The 16,894-nt window shown below is 42.8% G+C and overlaps 1 protein-coding gene across 1 annotated transcript; it reads right to left on the reverse strand.

Moving 5' to 3' along the window:
• Positions 1–3,769: 3,769 nt before the first annotated feature.
• On the reverse strand, positions 3,770–12,321 carry st8sia1 (ST8 alpha-N-acetyl-neuraminide alpha-2,8-sialyltransferase 1; the record flags this gene model as incomplete). The annotated part of the gene is made up of 5 exons (XM_080518467.1): positions 11,703–12,321; positions 10,581–10,725; positions 6,436–6,545; positions 4,517–4,609; positions 3,770–4,250 (listed from the first exon to the last, which is right to left on the reverse strand). The coding sequence occupies exons 1-5, from the start codon at positions 11,897–11,899 to the stop codon at positions 3,770–3,772; spliced, it is 1,026 nt and encodes a 341-aa protein (XP_080374593.1). The 5' UTR covers positions 11,900–12,321.
• Positions 12,322–16,894: the final 4,573 nt, after the last annotated feature.

Raw genomic sequence — 16,894 nt, forward strand, 5'->3', positions numbered from 1 at the left:
GAATAAATTCACTATTTCCTGTTTTTGAGATCGTTGTGAAGTGAAACAATGTCAAAACAAAAACCCCACTCAACCCACATTTGTTTTCTCTCCTCTTTTATTGGATTCATTGTATCTGGATATGGTTGTTTTCAGAACTTTTTTTTTTTCCACCTGTATCTTTCATAGTTGGATCCAGACGGGCACACACATCTGGTTTAGTCCGTTGAAAACAGCAATTTTGATTTATTTCGAACATGCTCAGGCAAGGGTCACGTCAGATGACTTGAACTTGATGGTGAAAGTCGGGGTGAGCAAAAGAGCAATGTCTTCAAAAAGTCTTTTTTTTTTTTTTCTTACATACTTTTGTATCAAAATCATAGCGCTGAGGCAAATAAAGCACAATTACATGAAGTTTTCCCAAAAGAAAAAAGTTTCGCATATCAATAAATATTCAAATATGTATGAAAGTGGAGCCTTCTGGACCCGTATTGATTGAGTCAAACAGTAACTACACATCTTTTTTTTTTTTACTTCAGTTTGATAGATTGAGCATATTTAAAGGTTTTTTTTTAATTTTTATTTAAAGCAACCATGTGTTGATTAAAAATAAAATGAGGTGTCTGACACTCCCAGAAAAGGTCATAGTGGCGTCGATCTGAAGTTTATCTCCAAACTGTGAAATGGAAATGTTGAGTTATACTGTTTGACCCACTGTGTTAGTAGTTTGTTATATTGATAGTTCGCCATCGCGGCAGGTAAAGACACAAGAGAGAAAAAAACTTGGCTTAACAGCAGTTTGCTGTACATCTACATTTGCGATCTTTGCACCATAACATTGGCATAAACACGTTGTTTTCCTGCAGCCAGGATGAAAAAGCAGAAGACGTTCTGACGTTGAGGCGAATACGGTTTGACACATACTCAGTCGCGGGTTTTCCCTCTGTAAATTACATAGAGAGGATTGCCTGGTTTGGAAAAATGGATGACGATCCTGCCACTGTGTGTGTGTGTGTGTGTGTGTGTGTGTGTGTGTGTGTGTGTGTGTGTGTGTGTGTGTGTGTGTGTGTGTGTGTCATGTTCCTCTGTCTTATTTCGCTAACCTAAGAAGAAGTTTCACTTCTTATGACATTCACCTGTAAGAACTAAGCACAAAGCCACAGCCGGCAGCTGGTGGGCGTAAATGTTTCAAATGTAACAAGGATCACAACCTCTAAAAGCTCACGGGAAAGTCCTGTTTCTGACGTGTGTGGAACTCGGCGCGTCACAGCGCACACACATACAATGCAAGAAGCAAACGTATTTCCCATATCAAACGTGAAGTACGTCTCAAACCACGCAATATGAAAATTGCAATTGATTCGCTGCCCTCATTATTGACGGTGGTGATATTAATGTGAAATGTCCTTCCAGGAGGGATGAACAAAAGTAAACACAACCTGTTACAAAATAAAAAAATGAACCATGTCCCTTGTCAGCGTTGGTATTTCACAGACTTGACTGTTAATTTGAACTGGATATGTGCGCGATAAGCAGGAAGAAAACAGTTTATTTGAAGCAGCTTCAGAGCAGATCTGCCTTCAAAACGGACGACTGGACATCTAAAGACTAACTGATTGGTTTCAAGCTAACGTTTCTAACTCCTTTTCCATGAGAAAAACCTCGGCATCTCTCGGATTGCACGGAATGAGGCCATGGATCGGAAACATAATGAAAATAGAATAAAAAAACTGTGTACCAAAAAAGCACATACATATTCAAAAATCATCATGCTTATTTACAATTCACTCTGAGATACATCTCATTCATTCACAATACTGGGCAGGAGAGACCAAATAATAATAACAATAAAAGGTGCAAAGAAGAAACAATAGAAAGTCGTTGGTCATAGTTTCGATGTTTTGAAGTTCTCCAGTCGAATGGACCGGACACTAGTAAATTAATTTCACTTTACAATTTGGTAACGTGTAACTCCCTTTGAGGTCATTTCATAGGTTATCAATGAGACACTGTTTGTTCAAGTGAGCCAAAAAATTCAAACATAGATGATTAGCTTTCAATTATCTTTCCACCATTAAAAGCCAAAAAAAGAAAACGAAAGTGGGGGAAAAACATGGCGAACAGACCTGAGGACACATATTGTATTTTTAAGGATTGTGGTACAACTCCATGCACTTTCCATGCACAGTCAACCTTTGTTGCAGTAATGACAGTATGGCACAGTCACATTGTGTCATTCTTAAATAACATTTTTTTGTTTTGTTTTAAGAAAGAACAATCACAAATCAAGTACAATATTTTCCATCTGCAAGGCCTGCAAGTACAAAAACAACACTTGTGTGTCGTCGAGTTACTTTTCCCTTGTGCAAACATTGAAAAAAAAAGAAAAAACGACAACAACAAAAAAAATCCTAAACGGAGCACAGGACAGAGGCTCAGGTATTCCTGTGCTCCGATGCAAAGTGATAACAATAACTGCAAGAATAGATCACACATTTTACTCTTTCAAGGTTTTCAGCATTAATCTAAAATTCCATGAATAACAGCTAAAAAAAAAAAAAAAAAAAAAAAAACTGGTGAAAATGCCACCTGGTGACATAAGAGTCCAGTCTCTCTATTCGTCACCACATGTCTTGATATTTGCGTTTCAGCGTGCAACAAGCACAAGAACAGCGCAGGACGGTATCAAAAGGATTGCCCCCGCTGTCTTGGCACTTGACGAGTATCGTACAGTTTACCGAGAGGTGACTTCCAGCAAAAGCCCCCCCCCCCCCCAAAGACATCAGTTTGTTTCTTTCAGAACCAGGGAGCCTGCGTGAGATTGAATTGTACCGAAGACGCAGTCGCCTCTGAGAAAAAAAGTCTAAAAGCAACGTACTGCCTTTTTTTAACCAGCAAATGTTCACTATGATTACAGCGTGCTCACAGAATTCACATTATTCCTGAAAAACAAAAATAGCACACATTTGGCAAAAAAAGAAGCATGAAAAAAAAAACAACAAAAAACAAAACAGCACATGGAATTGGGCGTACTCGTTTTCCCTTTTCAGTAAAGGGTTGAAATGCAACTTGGATGTAGTACTTTTCTAATGGCGCCTGCATTGAGCTGAGGCTCTATTTGGCACCAAGGAATGCCAATCAAGCGCTCGGTTGAAGAAAAGCAGAAAAAGAAAAAAAAAATCTCCTCGCTCATACCAGCCAGCTTTCAACCCCCCCATCCTCTTTTATCTCGCCATGAAATTTCACTGCTATTCAAGCTACGAGGTACCAGAACACCATTATCTCTCTCTCTCTCTCTCTCTCTTGTTACCCGCCAGCCTTTCAGTGCGTTTTATTATTCCCCTCACTCTTAACAAAGACCCAGAGGGGGGTGGGGGTGGTGGTGGTGGTGGTGGGGGGGTCCAGCTGCCCCATATGTCAGTCAGATACATGAGAACTCCACCCACAACCATGTGTTGGTACCAGCTGATGCTTTTCCTGAAGATCACACACGCACACACAGAGGCCGTGAAACGAAAAGGGAGCGATATGGCAGATATTTGGGAATGTATGAATTTTACGCTGTGTGTGCCCGCTGGCCTGAGCGGAGGACATTCTCATGATAATGGAGGGGGGGGGGGGGGGTGGGTGGTGGTGGATTAGATGAGCTGGAGGGATGGCAGCAGTGAGCATGGACAGCACACCATCCTCTCCGAGCAAATCTGCGCACTCATTTGTTTTCATTCTGTCAAACTTCATCGTCTTCGTGTGCCTCAATGCTCCCCCCCCCCCCCACCCGCCGCCGTGCGCTCTAGCTCCCTCCCGCCCGAGGGGGGCAGCGTCCCACCCTCATGCGCAGCGTGCCGCTTTTGTGCAAGTGCCAAAGCTGCACGAACTCCTCCGGCATGGCGTGGAACCACTTGTAGGGCAGGATGTTGTCGTAGTAGTGGTGGCTGACCGGCTTCTCGTCCAGGCCGACGGAGAACGGCCAGAAGCCGTAGGCCGTCACCTCCTCGCACAGCCCCACGGCCAGGCTGACCAGGAAGAGCCCCGTGGAGAGGCGCCTGGCGTGCACGCCGCGGGCCTTCCAGAACTTCCCCACCGTTCGCAGGAACTCGGGGTTGGCGAAGAGCATGGTGAGGTTGGAGGAGGTGTCCGCCAGGGCGTAATGCGCCCGCAGCGACGGGTCGGTGCCGGGCTTCATGGAAAAGGCCGGCATGTAGACGTAGCTGGAGCCGTAGACCTTCATACTGTCCACGAAGGCTTTCCTCGACCACAGGAGGTTCTGAAACCTGAGCGACAGGAGGCGAGACGAGGACAAATGTTGATGAGAATAGTGCCGGTATCAATTTGATTTGATGACTCGTGTGAAAAGTGTGTTTCCTTTATTGTGCATCTATGAAGTAAGTGAGTTTCCTGTGCGGCTACATTACCGCTACCATAAAATCACAACGGTTCAGTGAGGCGGGATTCATCTCTCTGGTTACCATGTACTTTTAATAATCCTGAGTCAACAGAGGAGTCTGTTTATTAGGCTTTTTATTGCAGTGTATAATACCTTTTCTCTATAATGCTGGGGTTGGCTGAAACCAGATGTGTCCTGGTTCCCACATCCTCCACATATCCTTTAGACAGCGGTGGAAGGTTGCACCTGAGAGACAAAACGTACATTCATTTACAATTTGTACATCAGCCAACAAAACAATCAGGCAGCTAATAAAATTGTTTCAATGTCTGATGAGATCTCATTTATAGATGCCATTATTCAAATAGCGGTGATAGCTGATATCAATCAGAATGATAATAGAGGCAGAAACAAACAGAGACCGATGTGCTATGCAACTTTCAGCGAGGCCGCGACAGTAACTGCCATATTTTAAATCATTCATCTTAACCCACATTTAAGGGATGAATATTTCAACACGTTGCATGTTTTACATAACATTGTCTTAATGTCACTTCTTCTTTTTTTTTCCTGTTGCACACAGTCGCTAAACGTCTCATGAGCTTATAGTGTGGATGTTCTCCCAGTACATGCGGGAGTCCTCTGGTTCCCTCACACAGTCGAAAAATATGCATTTGATGTCAACTGGTGAGAATGAATTTCCTCTTTGAGTGAATGTGAATCTGTCTGTGTTCACTCAATGACAGACTGGGGACCCTTTTGTGATCAACCATGAGTAGATGTCTTTGTATTTTGACATTTATTCAGGGACTTGTTTGCGCCTGGTTTAGAACTGCAGTGATTGGATCTTGTTTTTCTCCTTCTTTTCACTTCTTTTTTTCCATCTTATGTGCAGTTCCCACCAGCGGCGTCAGGAAACAATTCATCATGGCTTTCCCGATATGTTTATCGTATATATTGATATCACGATAACAATGCATTTGTTGCTAACAAAGTAGCATGAGGTCGTGTGCAGATAAAATCATTTTTAAATGCCAGATTTATAGATTAACATGTCATCATTTCGTTGCTCTGTTCCACTGGACATCAGATGTGGCTTTTTGTGTCTCCTGAGCGAAGAGGAGTTTAACACCTCCTCGCTTTAATCTCAGTGAGTTTTAATAGATTTGATCTGGTAACACCAATTCCCTACCAAAGTTCAAGGAAACATGCAAACTGAACTGAATGCCAAGTCCTGAATTGTGGCCTATCTCGTGTGTACTCCACTCCATGAGTACTCCATGTTTATGGTTATCACAAAACTTCTGTTTTGGTGTAAACACTTTTAGTAAGATGACCTCAACAGGCTGTTAATGTTAGCTCTGCCTCGCTGAGATAACGGCACGTGTTGTCATCACTTTTTCCTGATTTCTGCCAAACAGTGACTCAGCAATTTTAGGCCCCATTACCAACAGTAATAGTTTTCTCTCTGCTCGAGGCAAGTCGGTATTAATGGAGAAGCAAATAGTCCCAGAAACCTTTCAGCATCAAGGAGGAACTTCAACAAAGCAATAGACGAAAGAAGACATTTATCAAATGAAGCCTGACATTGGAAACTCTTCATGGGAAAAAAAAAAAATGGATTGAGGATTTGTCCGGGGAGGGTACCAGCACAATTTTTAAGTGTTCTCTGGTCCTCATCTTTTTTTAACCTTCACCAAAATGTTAAAAGAAGCGTTGTTTCAACAAACCATCTACCAAACACAAACTTCTTTATATTTTATAGGCTGTCGATGTAACTTGTGGCAAATTGATTTTAATACCCTGCCAGACGGTTTTGTTCTTTATGCTTTGCCACTCATCCTCCTCCTTCGAACTCCCTTTTACTGATTCACGCCTAACCTCGATTCTCTCTTGACCTCGCTGTGACTCATTTTCTCTCGGCGCCACAGTCGGCTCCAGTTCTCATTATCACCGCCGGCTGGTGGCGTTTGATTGGCCTCTCGAGCACGGCCGACTCCAACATGGAGAAGCGGCGAAGCAATTATACCCGTGCGCCACATCCACGGATTCCCAGGCGCCTCGTTTCTCACCGCATGACGAAGTCGGCCCGGTCAATGTCGCGTCCGCACTTGCTGTGTCTGAGGATGCCCCCGTTGCCCACCACGGCACACTTCTTCAGGGGCAGCTGCAGAGGGTTGTCCTGGACAGAATGGAACATGTCGTGAGCACACAGATGGGAAAGAAACTAGAAACGATTAATTTCTTCTTGACTCAAATTACACGTGAGCATGTCACGCTGTTGTCTTGCAAACTTGGAACTAATGAATCGAACTCTTCGCCCGGCATATAACCCAGAAACACGGTCTTTCTTATGTGTGTCCGAATGGCGCAATGAAAAATGTGAGGCATAAATTCATATTGCGTGTAAAATAAGCAGTGATAGTAAACTGAAAGCGAATTACATGCGGTATTTTTAGCAAGAAAAAATATGGGAAAATTAATCTCTTCCCATTTCCTAAATATGTGCAGTGTTAAATTCTTTTTTCTTTATTTTAAAGGCTAATGAAGGGTATTTTCACCAATTTACAGAGCAGTTTACAATCTATTCTGACTGGTTACTATTTAATTTTAATGGCAGATGCAACACATCTGTCCTTAAAGCATTTACTGAATTTCCCCATGTGGTATTAAAAAAAAAGTCTAGTCCTGTCCTGTCTTATCTTATCTTGTGCTCTGTTTCTATCCATTACTTTGTGTTTCTCTTCCACTTGTTCATTTTGCTGTTCTGTCACTCTTAATTGTGTCCAGCGCAGCCGACTGAATATGAGATCATGCAGGTTTCATCACAAGTAAGACGTTTCCTGTCGACAGCAACCCACTGACTCACTACCTGCAGCCTTTGGGAATGAAACGCCGTCTGACCGTCAACCGAAATAAAGACGCGCTCGGGACAGTGGAGAGGCTGCCGACGGAGACGCTGACACACCAAGTCCTCTCTTTTGGCCATTGAGGTCGTGGGTATGGATTAAGACGGCGGAAACAATTGTGCTCATTATGCCTCTTGGAGGGCACACACTTAAAACCACACACACACACACACACACACACACACACACACAAACGTCTCCGCCTCGGGGTCTCTCTTGGACCGTGACAGAGGGTTGAGTCAGGGGACAATGCCCTGCTAACAGCGCCATCAAGCAGCGGAGGGGAACCAGAGAGTTGGACTCAAAGTTGAAAGGAGGGGGGGGGGGGGGGGGGGGGGGGGTCGGGGCACTTATTACAGTGACACCAGGTGCAACTATGTGAATGTGCGGCGTAATTCCTCAGCTCGTCGCAAAGTAAGCCTGCGAATAATGTTCAATTAAATAAAACGACAGAAGTAGTTAAAGATGGAGAGTTGCAAAAAAAACAGCAGAAACATTGACGATTATCATTGGCGACGACTTTGTAAGGATCTCTTTGTTCAGTTCGGCGTGCTGTATGTATACGCGCTCTGTTTCGGCCATTGAAGGAACCAACAATTAACTCTCAAAGCCCTAATTGGCACATTCCCTGGCACATGCCCAGGATGGGGGAGCTGATGCCAGCTTGCTGTAGTGCACTTGGCTGTCTGTGTATACAGACAGACCTGCAATCACAGCAGTGGTAGTTGAGAAGACATCCATCCCCCTCCCTAACTACCAGTTACCTTCCTTCTGGGAAACACAAGAGCCGCGCACAACATAGGCTTGCAGGGGTGGCGCAACGGCGCGACTAAAAATATGCCGCGCAAGCAGCAGATGGAGGCTCACACAAGCTCACGGCGGTACGGTGCCGCAGAGTGGTGCCATAACCTTGGGCAGGGCGATGCACTAGAGTCAGAGAACAGAGAGTAATAACTACAGGCGACGTGGGAACAGAACACCCAGGCATAAAAGCTTCAGTTTTCTGGCATTTTGATAAGAGATATTAAGCAAGAAAGCTTTTACAGTTGGATAGGTACTGTATAAAAAGGGTCGGATAACCTGAATCTAATGCAGACTTTGTGGTTTTTAGCTGCATAGAACACATTTAGATTTGTTGTTGGATTGTGGTGGAGTGGTTAGCAGTCTGGCTTTACATTTCCTTCCTGCACAAAGAGATGTATTCAAGGCTAATTTTTGAGAACTAGGAACGACTGTTTTCCAGGTCCCTGTAATCATGTAGTTTAGCTAATGTTTTGTTTTTTATTCGTCTTGCAATGGAGGATGAGCTTGAAGTGGTTTAAGATACCTGAAGTGATGTCCTTAATTTGTCAAGATCAACTAATCTATGTGTTTTTACAAATTTTTTTAACACAATAAAGAAAGTCCATCCATGCAAAATTGTATATTTTAAGTGATTAAATGTGACAGCTATACTATAACTTTAAATTAGCATTTATAACATAAAAAAATTACAAAAGAGTATATAATTGTTCTGTTGAAACTGATTTCTTGCTGTGATTGCTGATTAAACTCAAGTATGGAAGCTTATCCAAACATCAATGTAATATAAATCTCAGGCTACCAGAAGTTACCAGTTGTTGATGTTTTGTTGAACTGTGTACATTGTGATTCAAAGTGTGCTTGAAAAATAACTTTCATGCTGCCAATAAAATGCAACTTATAATTATGTGAACTGGATTGTTTGAGATGTCTGGCATTAAATGAGAATTAACCGTTTAAACAGCCCAACATATGATTAGTAGTGAACATAATTGCAGAGTGATTTCCCTGAAATTAAGTCTGGTCAGATTTAATCCAGAGCAACAAGAGTCTCGTGATTTATGAGCATCACCGTTAATAGAAATGGATGCAAACTGTACAATAGATACACAAAAAAAATAACTGTTGAATAAAGCCTGGGTCAAATCTATTCATGCACACACACAAACAGCACAATCGCTCAGCCCCTCTCTATCTCTCTTCATATTCCAATTTATTCACCCTCACCTCCCCCCACCCATCGTGAATGAACATGCACCGCTCACGCCTGCAAATTAGGGTCAGATATTCATCACATTTACCCAGCGAGATATTAAAACTGCAGGTCTGCAGCCTCAGCGAGAGGATTTCAAGTCTTGCTTATTATTGAGATTCGGTGCCCTTAGATACAAAAACCACAGCAACAGCACCCCCCCCCCCCCCCCCACCCCCCTAGTTTCTCATTTTGTCCTGTTTCCAGGCACAAACACATAGAAACACCCTCATCCAGATGCACACACACTCACACACAAGACCGACACACACAGACATGGTTCCATGTAAAAATAGAATTGCAGTCCTTATCTGGCTGCAGAGGGGCACACACACACACACACACACACACACACACACACACACACACACACACACACACACACACACACACACACACACACATACACACACACACACACACACACACACACACACACACACACACACACACACACACACACACACACACACACACCAGGTCCATTTCTGAATGGTGCATTCGTACAGGCTTGACATGAGAAGGAAAGGGGAAGCGACTTGGCAACATACCCTCGTCTAGTCCCTGCCCAAAGTTTAGACACATCTTTCCTATGTGGAGGAAACACAGCAGTGCTTGGCCTCTAGAGCAGTAAACACAGCATGATTTATAAGGAAGTATATTTACAAATCGTAAAATAATAAAACTTCGTATCTGTCGTCTGCACCTGAAATGCAGCGATTGATATTCAGTCTTCCCGAGAAACCCGGTTGTTATATATTAGGGTGATTTCCAGGAAGTTTTCAATGTGGCACCTCACTGATGTGTGCAGCACCTCTAAGATGTCCCTTTCCTGTAAAAATCCTCCTCCCCTCACACACTTCTACATCCTAATATTGAATCACCTCCCCATACCAGTAATCCCCCACCCCCTCTGAGGATGTCATTTTCCTCCGCTGCATCCCCTCCCCTGCCACCCTCCCTCCATTTCAGATAGACAGGAACCACACCACCACCTAAAACCCCACAGTTCCTGCAACAGTGTCGTAATGCACAGAGCAGTATGACCATCATCATCATCTTCATAGTTACGCCTTCCTCAACAACACTTGATCTACAGTCATGTGCCTTCCCGGGAAGGGATTTTCCACAAAAAAAGCTTGTGGCTCCCTCAATGGGAGGATCAGAACCAGAACTGAGGCTCTCGGCGTGATGCAGAAAACACAAAGCGGTGACTTGAACCCTCTTCAATCGCAAGTCGAGTTGGGTTGCATACCTGTACAAAGAGCGAGTAGGTCTCGTTGTTGACTGTGTGCGAGTGGGAGAACTCGCCGTCGTACCACAGGACCTTGCCCATTGGTGAATTCTCCTTGGTTACTGCAAACATGCGCCTGGGGTTGCAACAGTCTGTCAGCAGCTTCCTGTGTACAGAAGATGAAATAATAGAAGTGGTGATCACTGGAGATATCACACAAATTACAGTCAATGGGGCAGGTGGGATTCTGATAAGTGGCAGGCATTAGTGATTGCTTAATTCTACCCCCCCAGTTATCCTGAACAATAACAAGACAAAGAGCCAATGTGTGCAAAACATGTTGGGTGCTACTGATTCAGATTAGACTAAAATTCCAAAAGAAAACCTCTAAATTGGGATTTTTTTCCCCCCCTCTCTTTCGCTTCCTTACTTGTATTATTCAAGCACTCGATAATTCAATACTTGGGCAAAGGTTTCTCAGAGCTTTAGGGAAAGGGAACCTCGAGAAACACCCTCTCCAAAGTGAGCATCACAGCCTGAGTATAGGAGTGCCCTGCATGCTGCTCTGCAGGTGTCACTTTCTCTGATTATCCTAATCGGCTTTACCCCAGAGAATCGTCACATTCTCTACTGAGTAAGATTTAAACAAGACTGCCAGGGTGTCAGTGACGTGCTCTGTGCTTTGAAAGACAACACAAATGAAAAAAAATGTATGTGGCACTAGAGAAAGTCTTCTTTAGTTTTAGATTTTGTGACGTTTAAAGACACTTTCCTGGATCTTTTTTTTCTTTTCAGTTGGCTCTTAGCACCAGATTATATGATTAACAGCTTTTCTCCCCACTGAGTATGAATTACAATCTCATTATTAACACTTTGTCCATATGCTCAAGGGATCGAAGTGGAGACAAAGGAGGTCGAAGGCCCAGGGTGACAATTTTCCCCATTAAAATCATGAAATAGGGCAACAATTTCCAATCAGCGTGCTCGAAGGTGGACACATGGTTCAAAAACGACATCTTTTGGAGAGATCCTGTCGTTTCTTTTTTCAACCGCTGAGCCCAGTTTTGAGGAGCTGAAGGAGCATCCTCATTGGGGAGGCGGTGTTTTCAATCAATGGGCAGAAATCCGAGTCCAGAGTCTGACCTGTATAGATCGATTCCCGTCTGGTTCTTCTGCCATGCATCCCCCTGCCTCAGCACCTCTTCCACGATGTCTTTATCCCGAGGGAGCCGGTACACCGGGAACACGTAGAACCAGCAGAGCACCAGCACGCACAGGGCGGCCCACACCGACAGCTTGGCCCGGTAACATCGCACCAACATCTTTCCCAACCCCAACATCTTTTCTCTCTCGTCTCAAAACACCCGGCGCGCACGCATGGGGCCCGGTGGAGTGAAGCGCAGGCTCGGTTCAGCGGCGGAGCGCCGTCGCATCCCGCAGCAGAGGTAGAGGAGGTGGAGGAGGTGGAGGAGGAGGTAGGCTATGATTGGAGGTGGTCGGCTACCCGCTTGTTTTGCTCACGCATCGGGCTGGGAATCCGGCTTTGCCCTCGGATGGAGAGAGAGGCAGACGCGCCTATCCCCGCAGCGGCTCGCGCTGGGCTGCGGCTCCGTGGCGCAGTGTGTCGGGCTCTGCAGGAATCCGCCGCGGCGCATCGCCACCATCATCACGGTGTGCGGGGTCGAGGGGAATCATGCGGGCTCCCTACAAGCCCGGTGTCCCGCCGCATCACAATCCTCCCCTCAGAAAGGAACAAAACAAAACAAAAAAACAGGGGGTGTCCTTGCGTGCGTAAAAGAGATCCCCACTCTGATCCGGACCACAGAGGTCTCCTTTCTTTTCTTTTCTTTTTTTTGCACGGGGTTGTCCTGCTCTCAAGCTCTGCGGTGGAAGAAGTGAACCGGGCCAGTCAGTCCAATTCAGCCTCCCTCCGCCTCCCCCATCCTCCTCCTGTCAACACCCCCCTCCGCCGAGACAAAGTGCTTCTTGTGCGACTGCAGACGCGTAAAGTGCGCAAAAAGCGCGCAGGGGAAACCGGAAACACACTGCCACAATAATACCAAGCGCGCGCGGGCGCACACACACACACACACACACACACACACACACACACACACACACACACACACACACACACACACACACACACACACACACACACACACACACACACACACACACACACGGAACTGCTTTAAAATCAAATCAAACCAATTCAATGTTTGATTGTATTTTGGATTCATGCAAATCATTTTTAAATCAGCAAAATCACAATGGAGGACACAGACTTCCAATCCCCTCCATAAAAGTTACAGATTGTTTCACGATTGTAATTCTCAGAAGAATAATTTTCTCTTCTGAGCCTTGTTGAGTATAATTATAATGTACCAGACTCTCTACGAACTCAACCATAAAGTATCTTATTTGCTTCTTCTATTATAGGAAAGAAACAAAAGTTAAACCGTAGCAGCTTTGTTGTTGTGTGCAGATTTGAAATGTCCTTGGTTAAAAAATAAAAATGCTATGTTACTTCTCACTCTTCGAGATGAGAGAAAAAACTACAAATGTAACTGTTATCAAATTATATGTAACTTGTTTGTGGGGAACCTTGTCCTTTTGAAACAGAATAGAATAGTTTTATTGTCATTGTGACAAGTACAACAAGATTTAGAAGTGCCAACCCATCTGTGCATCATAAAATCTGTCAATGAAAACATACATATAAAAACTGTTAAATATAAAAGTAGAGGCATAAAAACAAACAGATACTCATGACTCACACACGCGTACACACACACACACACACACACATACACACACACACACACACACACACACACACACACACACACACACACACACACACACACAAGTGCACATTCCATTGCACTGGTTCCATTATACAATTTATTGCACATTAGTTGTTGTTTTTCAAAAAATCTAAACTTAACTATACTGAACTAAACTAAAGTAATTGATGATAAAAACATTGGATATTTGCAGAGGTTTTTCCTGCTTATGATTAAACCTTTGGAATGACACATTTGTGTACTGGTCTATACTCTGTAGTTACATATTGAAAAGGTTGTGGGTTTAAGTCAAACATTCCATGTTTGAAGCTAATTGATGACTGAATTGTCCAAAAATGTGTCTGTTTAGATATTGACCAGGTGTAACTTTTTTATAGTTTAAATTGATTTTTATTTAATTTGCATTTTGTTTAAAACGCAATATCAAACCAACAGATCAAACTTATTAAATGATTTAACGCAGGGTGATATTGCACTAAATACAGTCTGGTTCCTTAATCTGATTGAGCCGGTGGTTATTATTTTGACAGTGCTGCTGTGGGGTCTTGGGTTTACTCCTGCTGACTTGTCACAAGCTGCTGCAGATCTCGGAGTCTCCTTTGGCTCCCCGCTGAGACTCGTCATGTGAGCTGCTGTCGCCCCCTGCTGGGCTCTGTCTGTATCGCTGAATGGAGGCTTTCGTCACCACACCCTGACCGCACACTTAAGCCACTTCAAGGATCTCTCTTTAATGCAGACATACTCCTCAGGCTGCCAGTTGTTTTTTTGTTTTGTTTATTCTTTTTTAAAAGTTGTAAATATCCATATATATATGTTTAAAACCTTGCATTTTCCCCCTCTTTTTCTTCTACCTCATTCAGATTTGGTGAAGCAGCTTTGCTGACCTCATCTGGGCTTTATTCGTTTGGCTGCTTTATCTCCTATAAAATAAATCCCATGTGTGCGTGGGAGGCATTTTTAGACGCTTGAACTTCCTAAGTTGGTGGTCAGCTGTGCAGTTTTCTTTTTTTCTTTTTCTTTTTCGGGATATGCCTTTGTCTGTGAAGGGAGTTTGTATTCTCAGTGTTCTGTTTTATATGCCTATAAAGGCACACAAGGCGAGACAAACCGTATTGTGTGACACTGAAACAAGCGGAACGTTTTGTTGGGATAAATGCGTGAAAACTGTGGTTAATGATAATGAAGAATAATGGAAGTGCTTACGCTATGATAAATTACATACCACAGAATCGAATGGATTAGAATAAAAAGTATACTTTTTTATATAATAGAATGTAAAACGAGATAGGATAGGCCCTCCTTTCATGGTATGGACATAAATAACAATACATAAATAAGAAATCCAAAAGAATGCATCATTTAATATATCATGTTACTCGTTAATTTATTTATTTCACAATCTGCCTTATCCATAACACAATGAATGCATGAAATCATTGTCCCAATCAAAATAGTCACCTTAGCATGGAATATTAGCCTACATAATAGAAATACTTCTGTATATTGTTACTTTTAGTAAATGATGCATGCTGGTATAGTAGTTAGCATTCTCACCTCTCACTGAGACTTCATCTACTTTGGCCTATCTTTGTGCTCCACATACATGCATGTCCCCCCAAGTGTTGTGGTTTCCTCCACAAAAAACCTGCTTTTAAATTTATATTTTTAACTGGAAGTTGGCTGTAGTATTGGATGTGAGAGTTTGCCTTGCGGTCAAAAGGCAGATAGTTTGTTGCTACATTTTATATTTGCAAAGGAGCGTCTCCCTGCTGATTCTCGTCTCCGGCTGCAGGCTGATTAAAGCGGGAGTTAAGCTGAGAAATGTGGACTGCTCGGGGCACCCGTTGCACCCTGGTGGGAATCCTGTAGGGCAGAGTCAAGGTTGTAGCGGCAGGCGGAGGGGTGCCATCGCAGGCCACTTGGCTGAAGTCATGCGTCAGCTGTTCTCGATGCCCAGTGTCCAAACAAAGGTGCTACTATGGAGTCTTGTGCAACATCCAAAAACTGTGTGCAGGGCAAGCAAGGCAGGGGAGCCAATGGTGGTCAATGGTGGGACAAAAAGCCAACTAATTCTGATGGTGCGTATAAATAATGAATTTTAAGTCCTCTTAGTGTCATGGAAGCTGTTTAAGGTTAAATGTATTTTTTTTTGTTTTGAAGACTACTGCTTCAACAAAAAACAAATAAGGCAGAGGTAAAAGACAGATGGTTGGATTTTTGTTGTTCAAAAATGTTTACCTTAAATAACAATATACCAATATTTTCCTCAAAAAAATTTACTTGTTTGCCAATAGAAAGAACTTAAAACCGATGGAAACAACTTAAAATGTTTTGAACTACTTTGCAATGATAACAAATAAGACTTACAATTAAAGGAATTATCTCAAAACTGATTCTTATTTCCAGGATGTTGTGTGATTGTGGAAAAATAATGTTTACATACAAGATATGTGTCAGGACATGTACCGTTGCCCCTAAAACATTGTACAATTTATACCCAGAGATCAACGAGTCTATTTTTACCTACATGAACAGGCTTGAACTTAGTTTGGGTCACGGGCGGCACAAAGTAGTTTGAAATGATGATGCAGACTTTAAAGTCCACCGCAGAGCTTAACTGACTGGCTTTCAGGTGGATTGTATCGCAGACAACTGACGAAATAAATAAACCACCATATAGGAGATGAGAATAACCCAAAACCACCAAAAACCACACAAAAGTCCTTTTTTTTCTAACCAGAAAATTCTGGTATTTTTCCTTCTTTCCCACGAAAGCATCACACGTCAGTGAAAGTATCAGCAGAAGAAGGTTTATCACAGAACCTCACAGAGCTCTCCCTATTATTACTATTATTTTTATTATTATTTTTATTTATTTTTTTAGGAGTATAGGTCTATGTGGAGACAGACGGGAGTTGGGTTGCATCAGAAATAGCACAACCACCTGCTGAGGATCACAGACCAAAAAAAATGATGACAGAACATTTGTCGCCCCCCCTTGTCTTCATCCTTTTATTGTCTCTCATTGCTGCTGGATGTGTCGCCTCTCTTTTCACTGCTGTTGAATCACATTCATGGAATTGTTGTTTTTTTAACCTGTTGGGGCAATGAGAGATTAAATAATGTTTATATGTCAAGGTGTGTCGTTTTCATTGAAAAAAAAATCTGTGAATTCACAGTGAATGGATCAGAGGGTAACCTGGGTGGCTTTTGTTTGTTTAATTTTGGGTGTGATTTTAGTTTTTGTGTTATGTGTTTGGACGCCTTTAAGTTTTCTTATGCTATACTTTGCATTTCTTTTCATCCATCTTCTGTATTGCTCTATCTAACTCAGGATCATCAGAGTGAGAGCAGATCACACCACTCACATTCACACTTTACTCACTTCCTTTTAATATTAGACACTAAAAATAAATTGTTTTATAAAAGGAAGATAAAATAATTTCTATGTAAAATGTAATCATTAACTGCTTTGTACCACTACATGCTGTGTAAAGATTTCTTTTGATCATTATTTGTATTATT

Source organism: Blennius ocellaris (genome assembly GCF_963422515.1).
Source record: "Blennius ocellaris genome assembly, chromosome: 22".
Classification (NCBI taxonomy): domain Eukaryota; kingdom Metazoa; phylum Chordata; class Actinopteri; order Blenniiformes; family Blenniidae; genus Blennius; species Blennius ocellaris.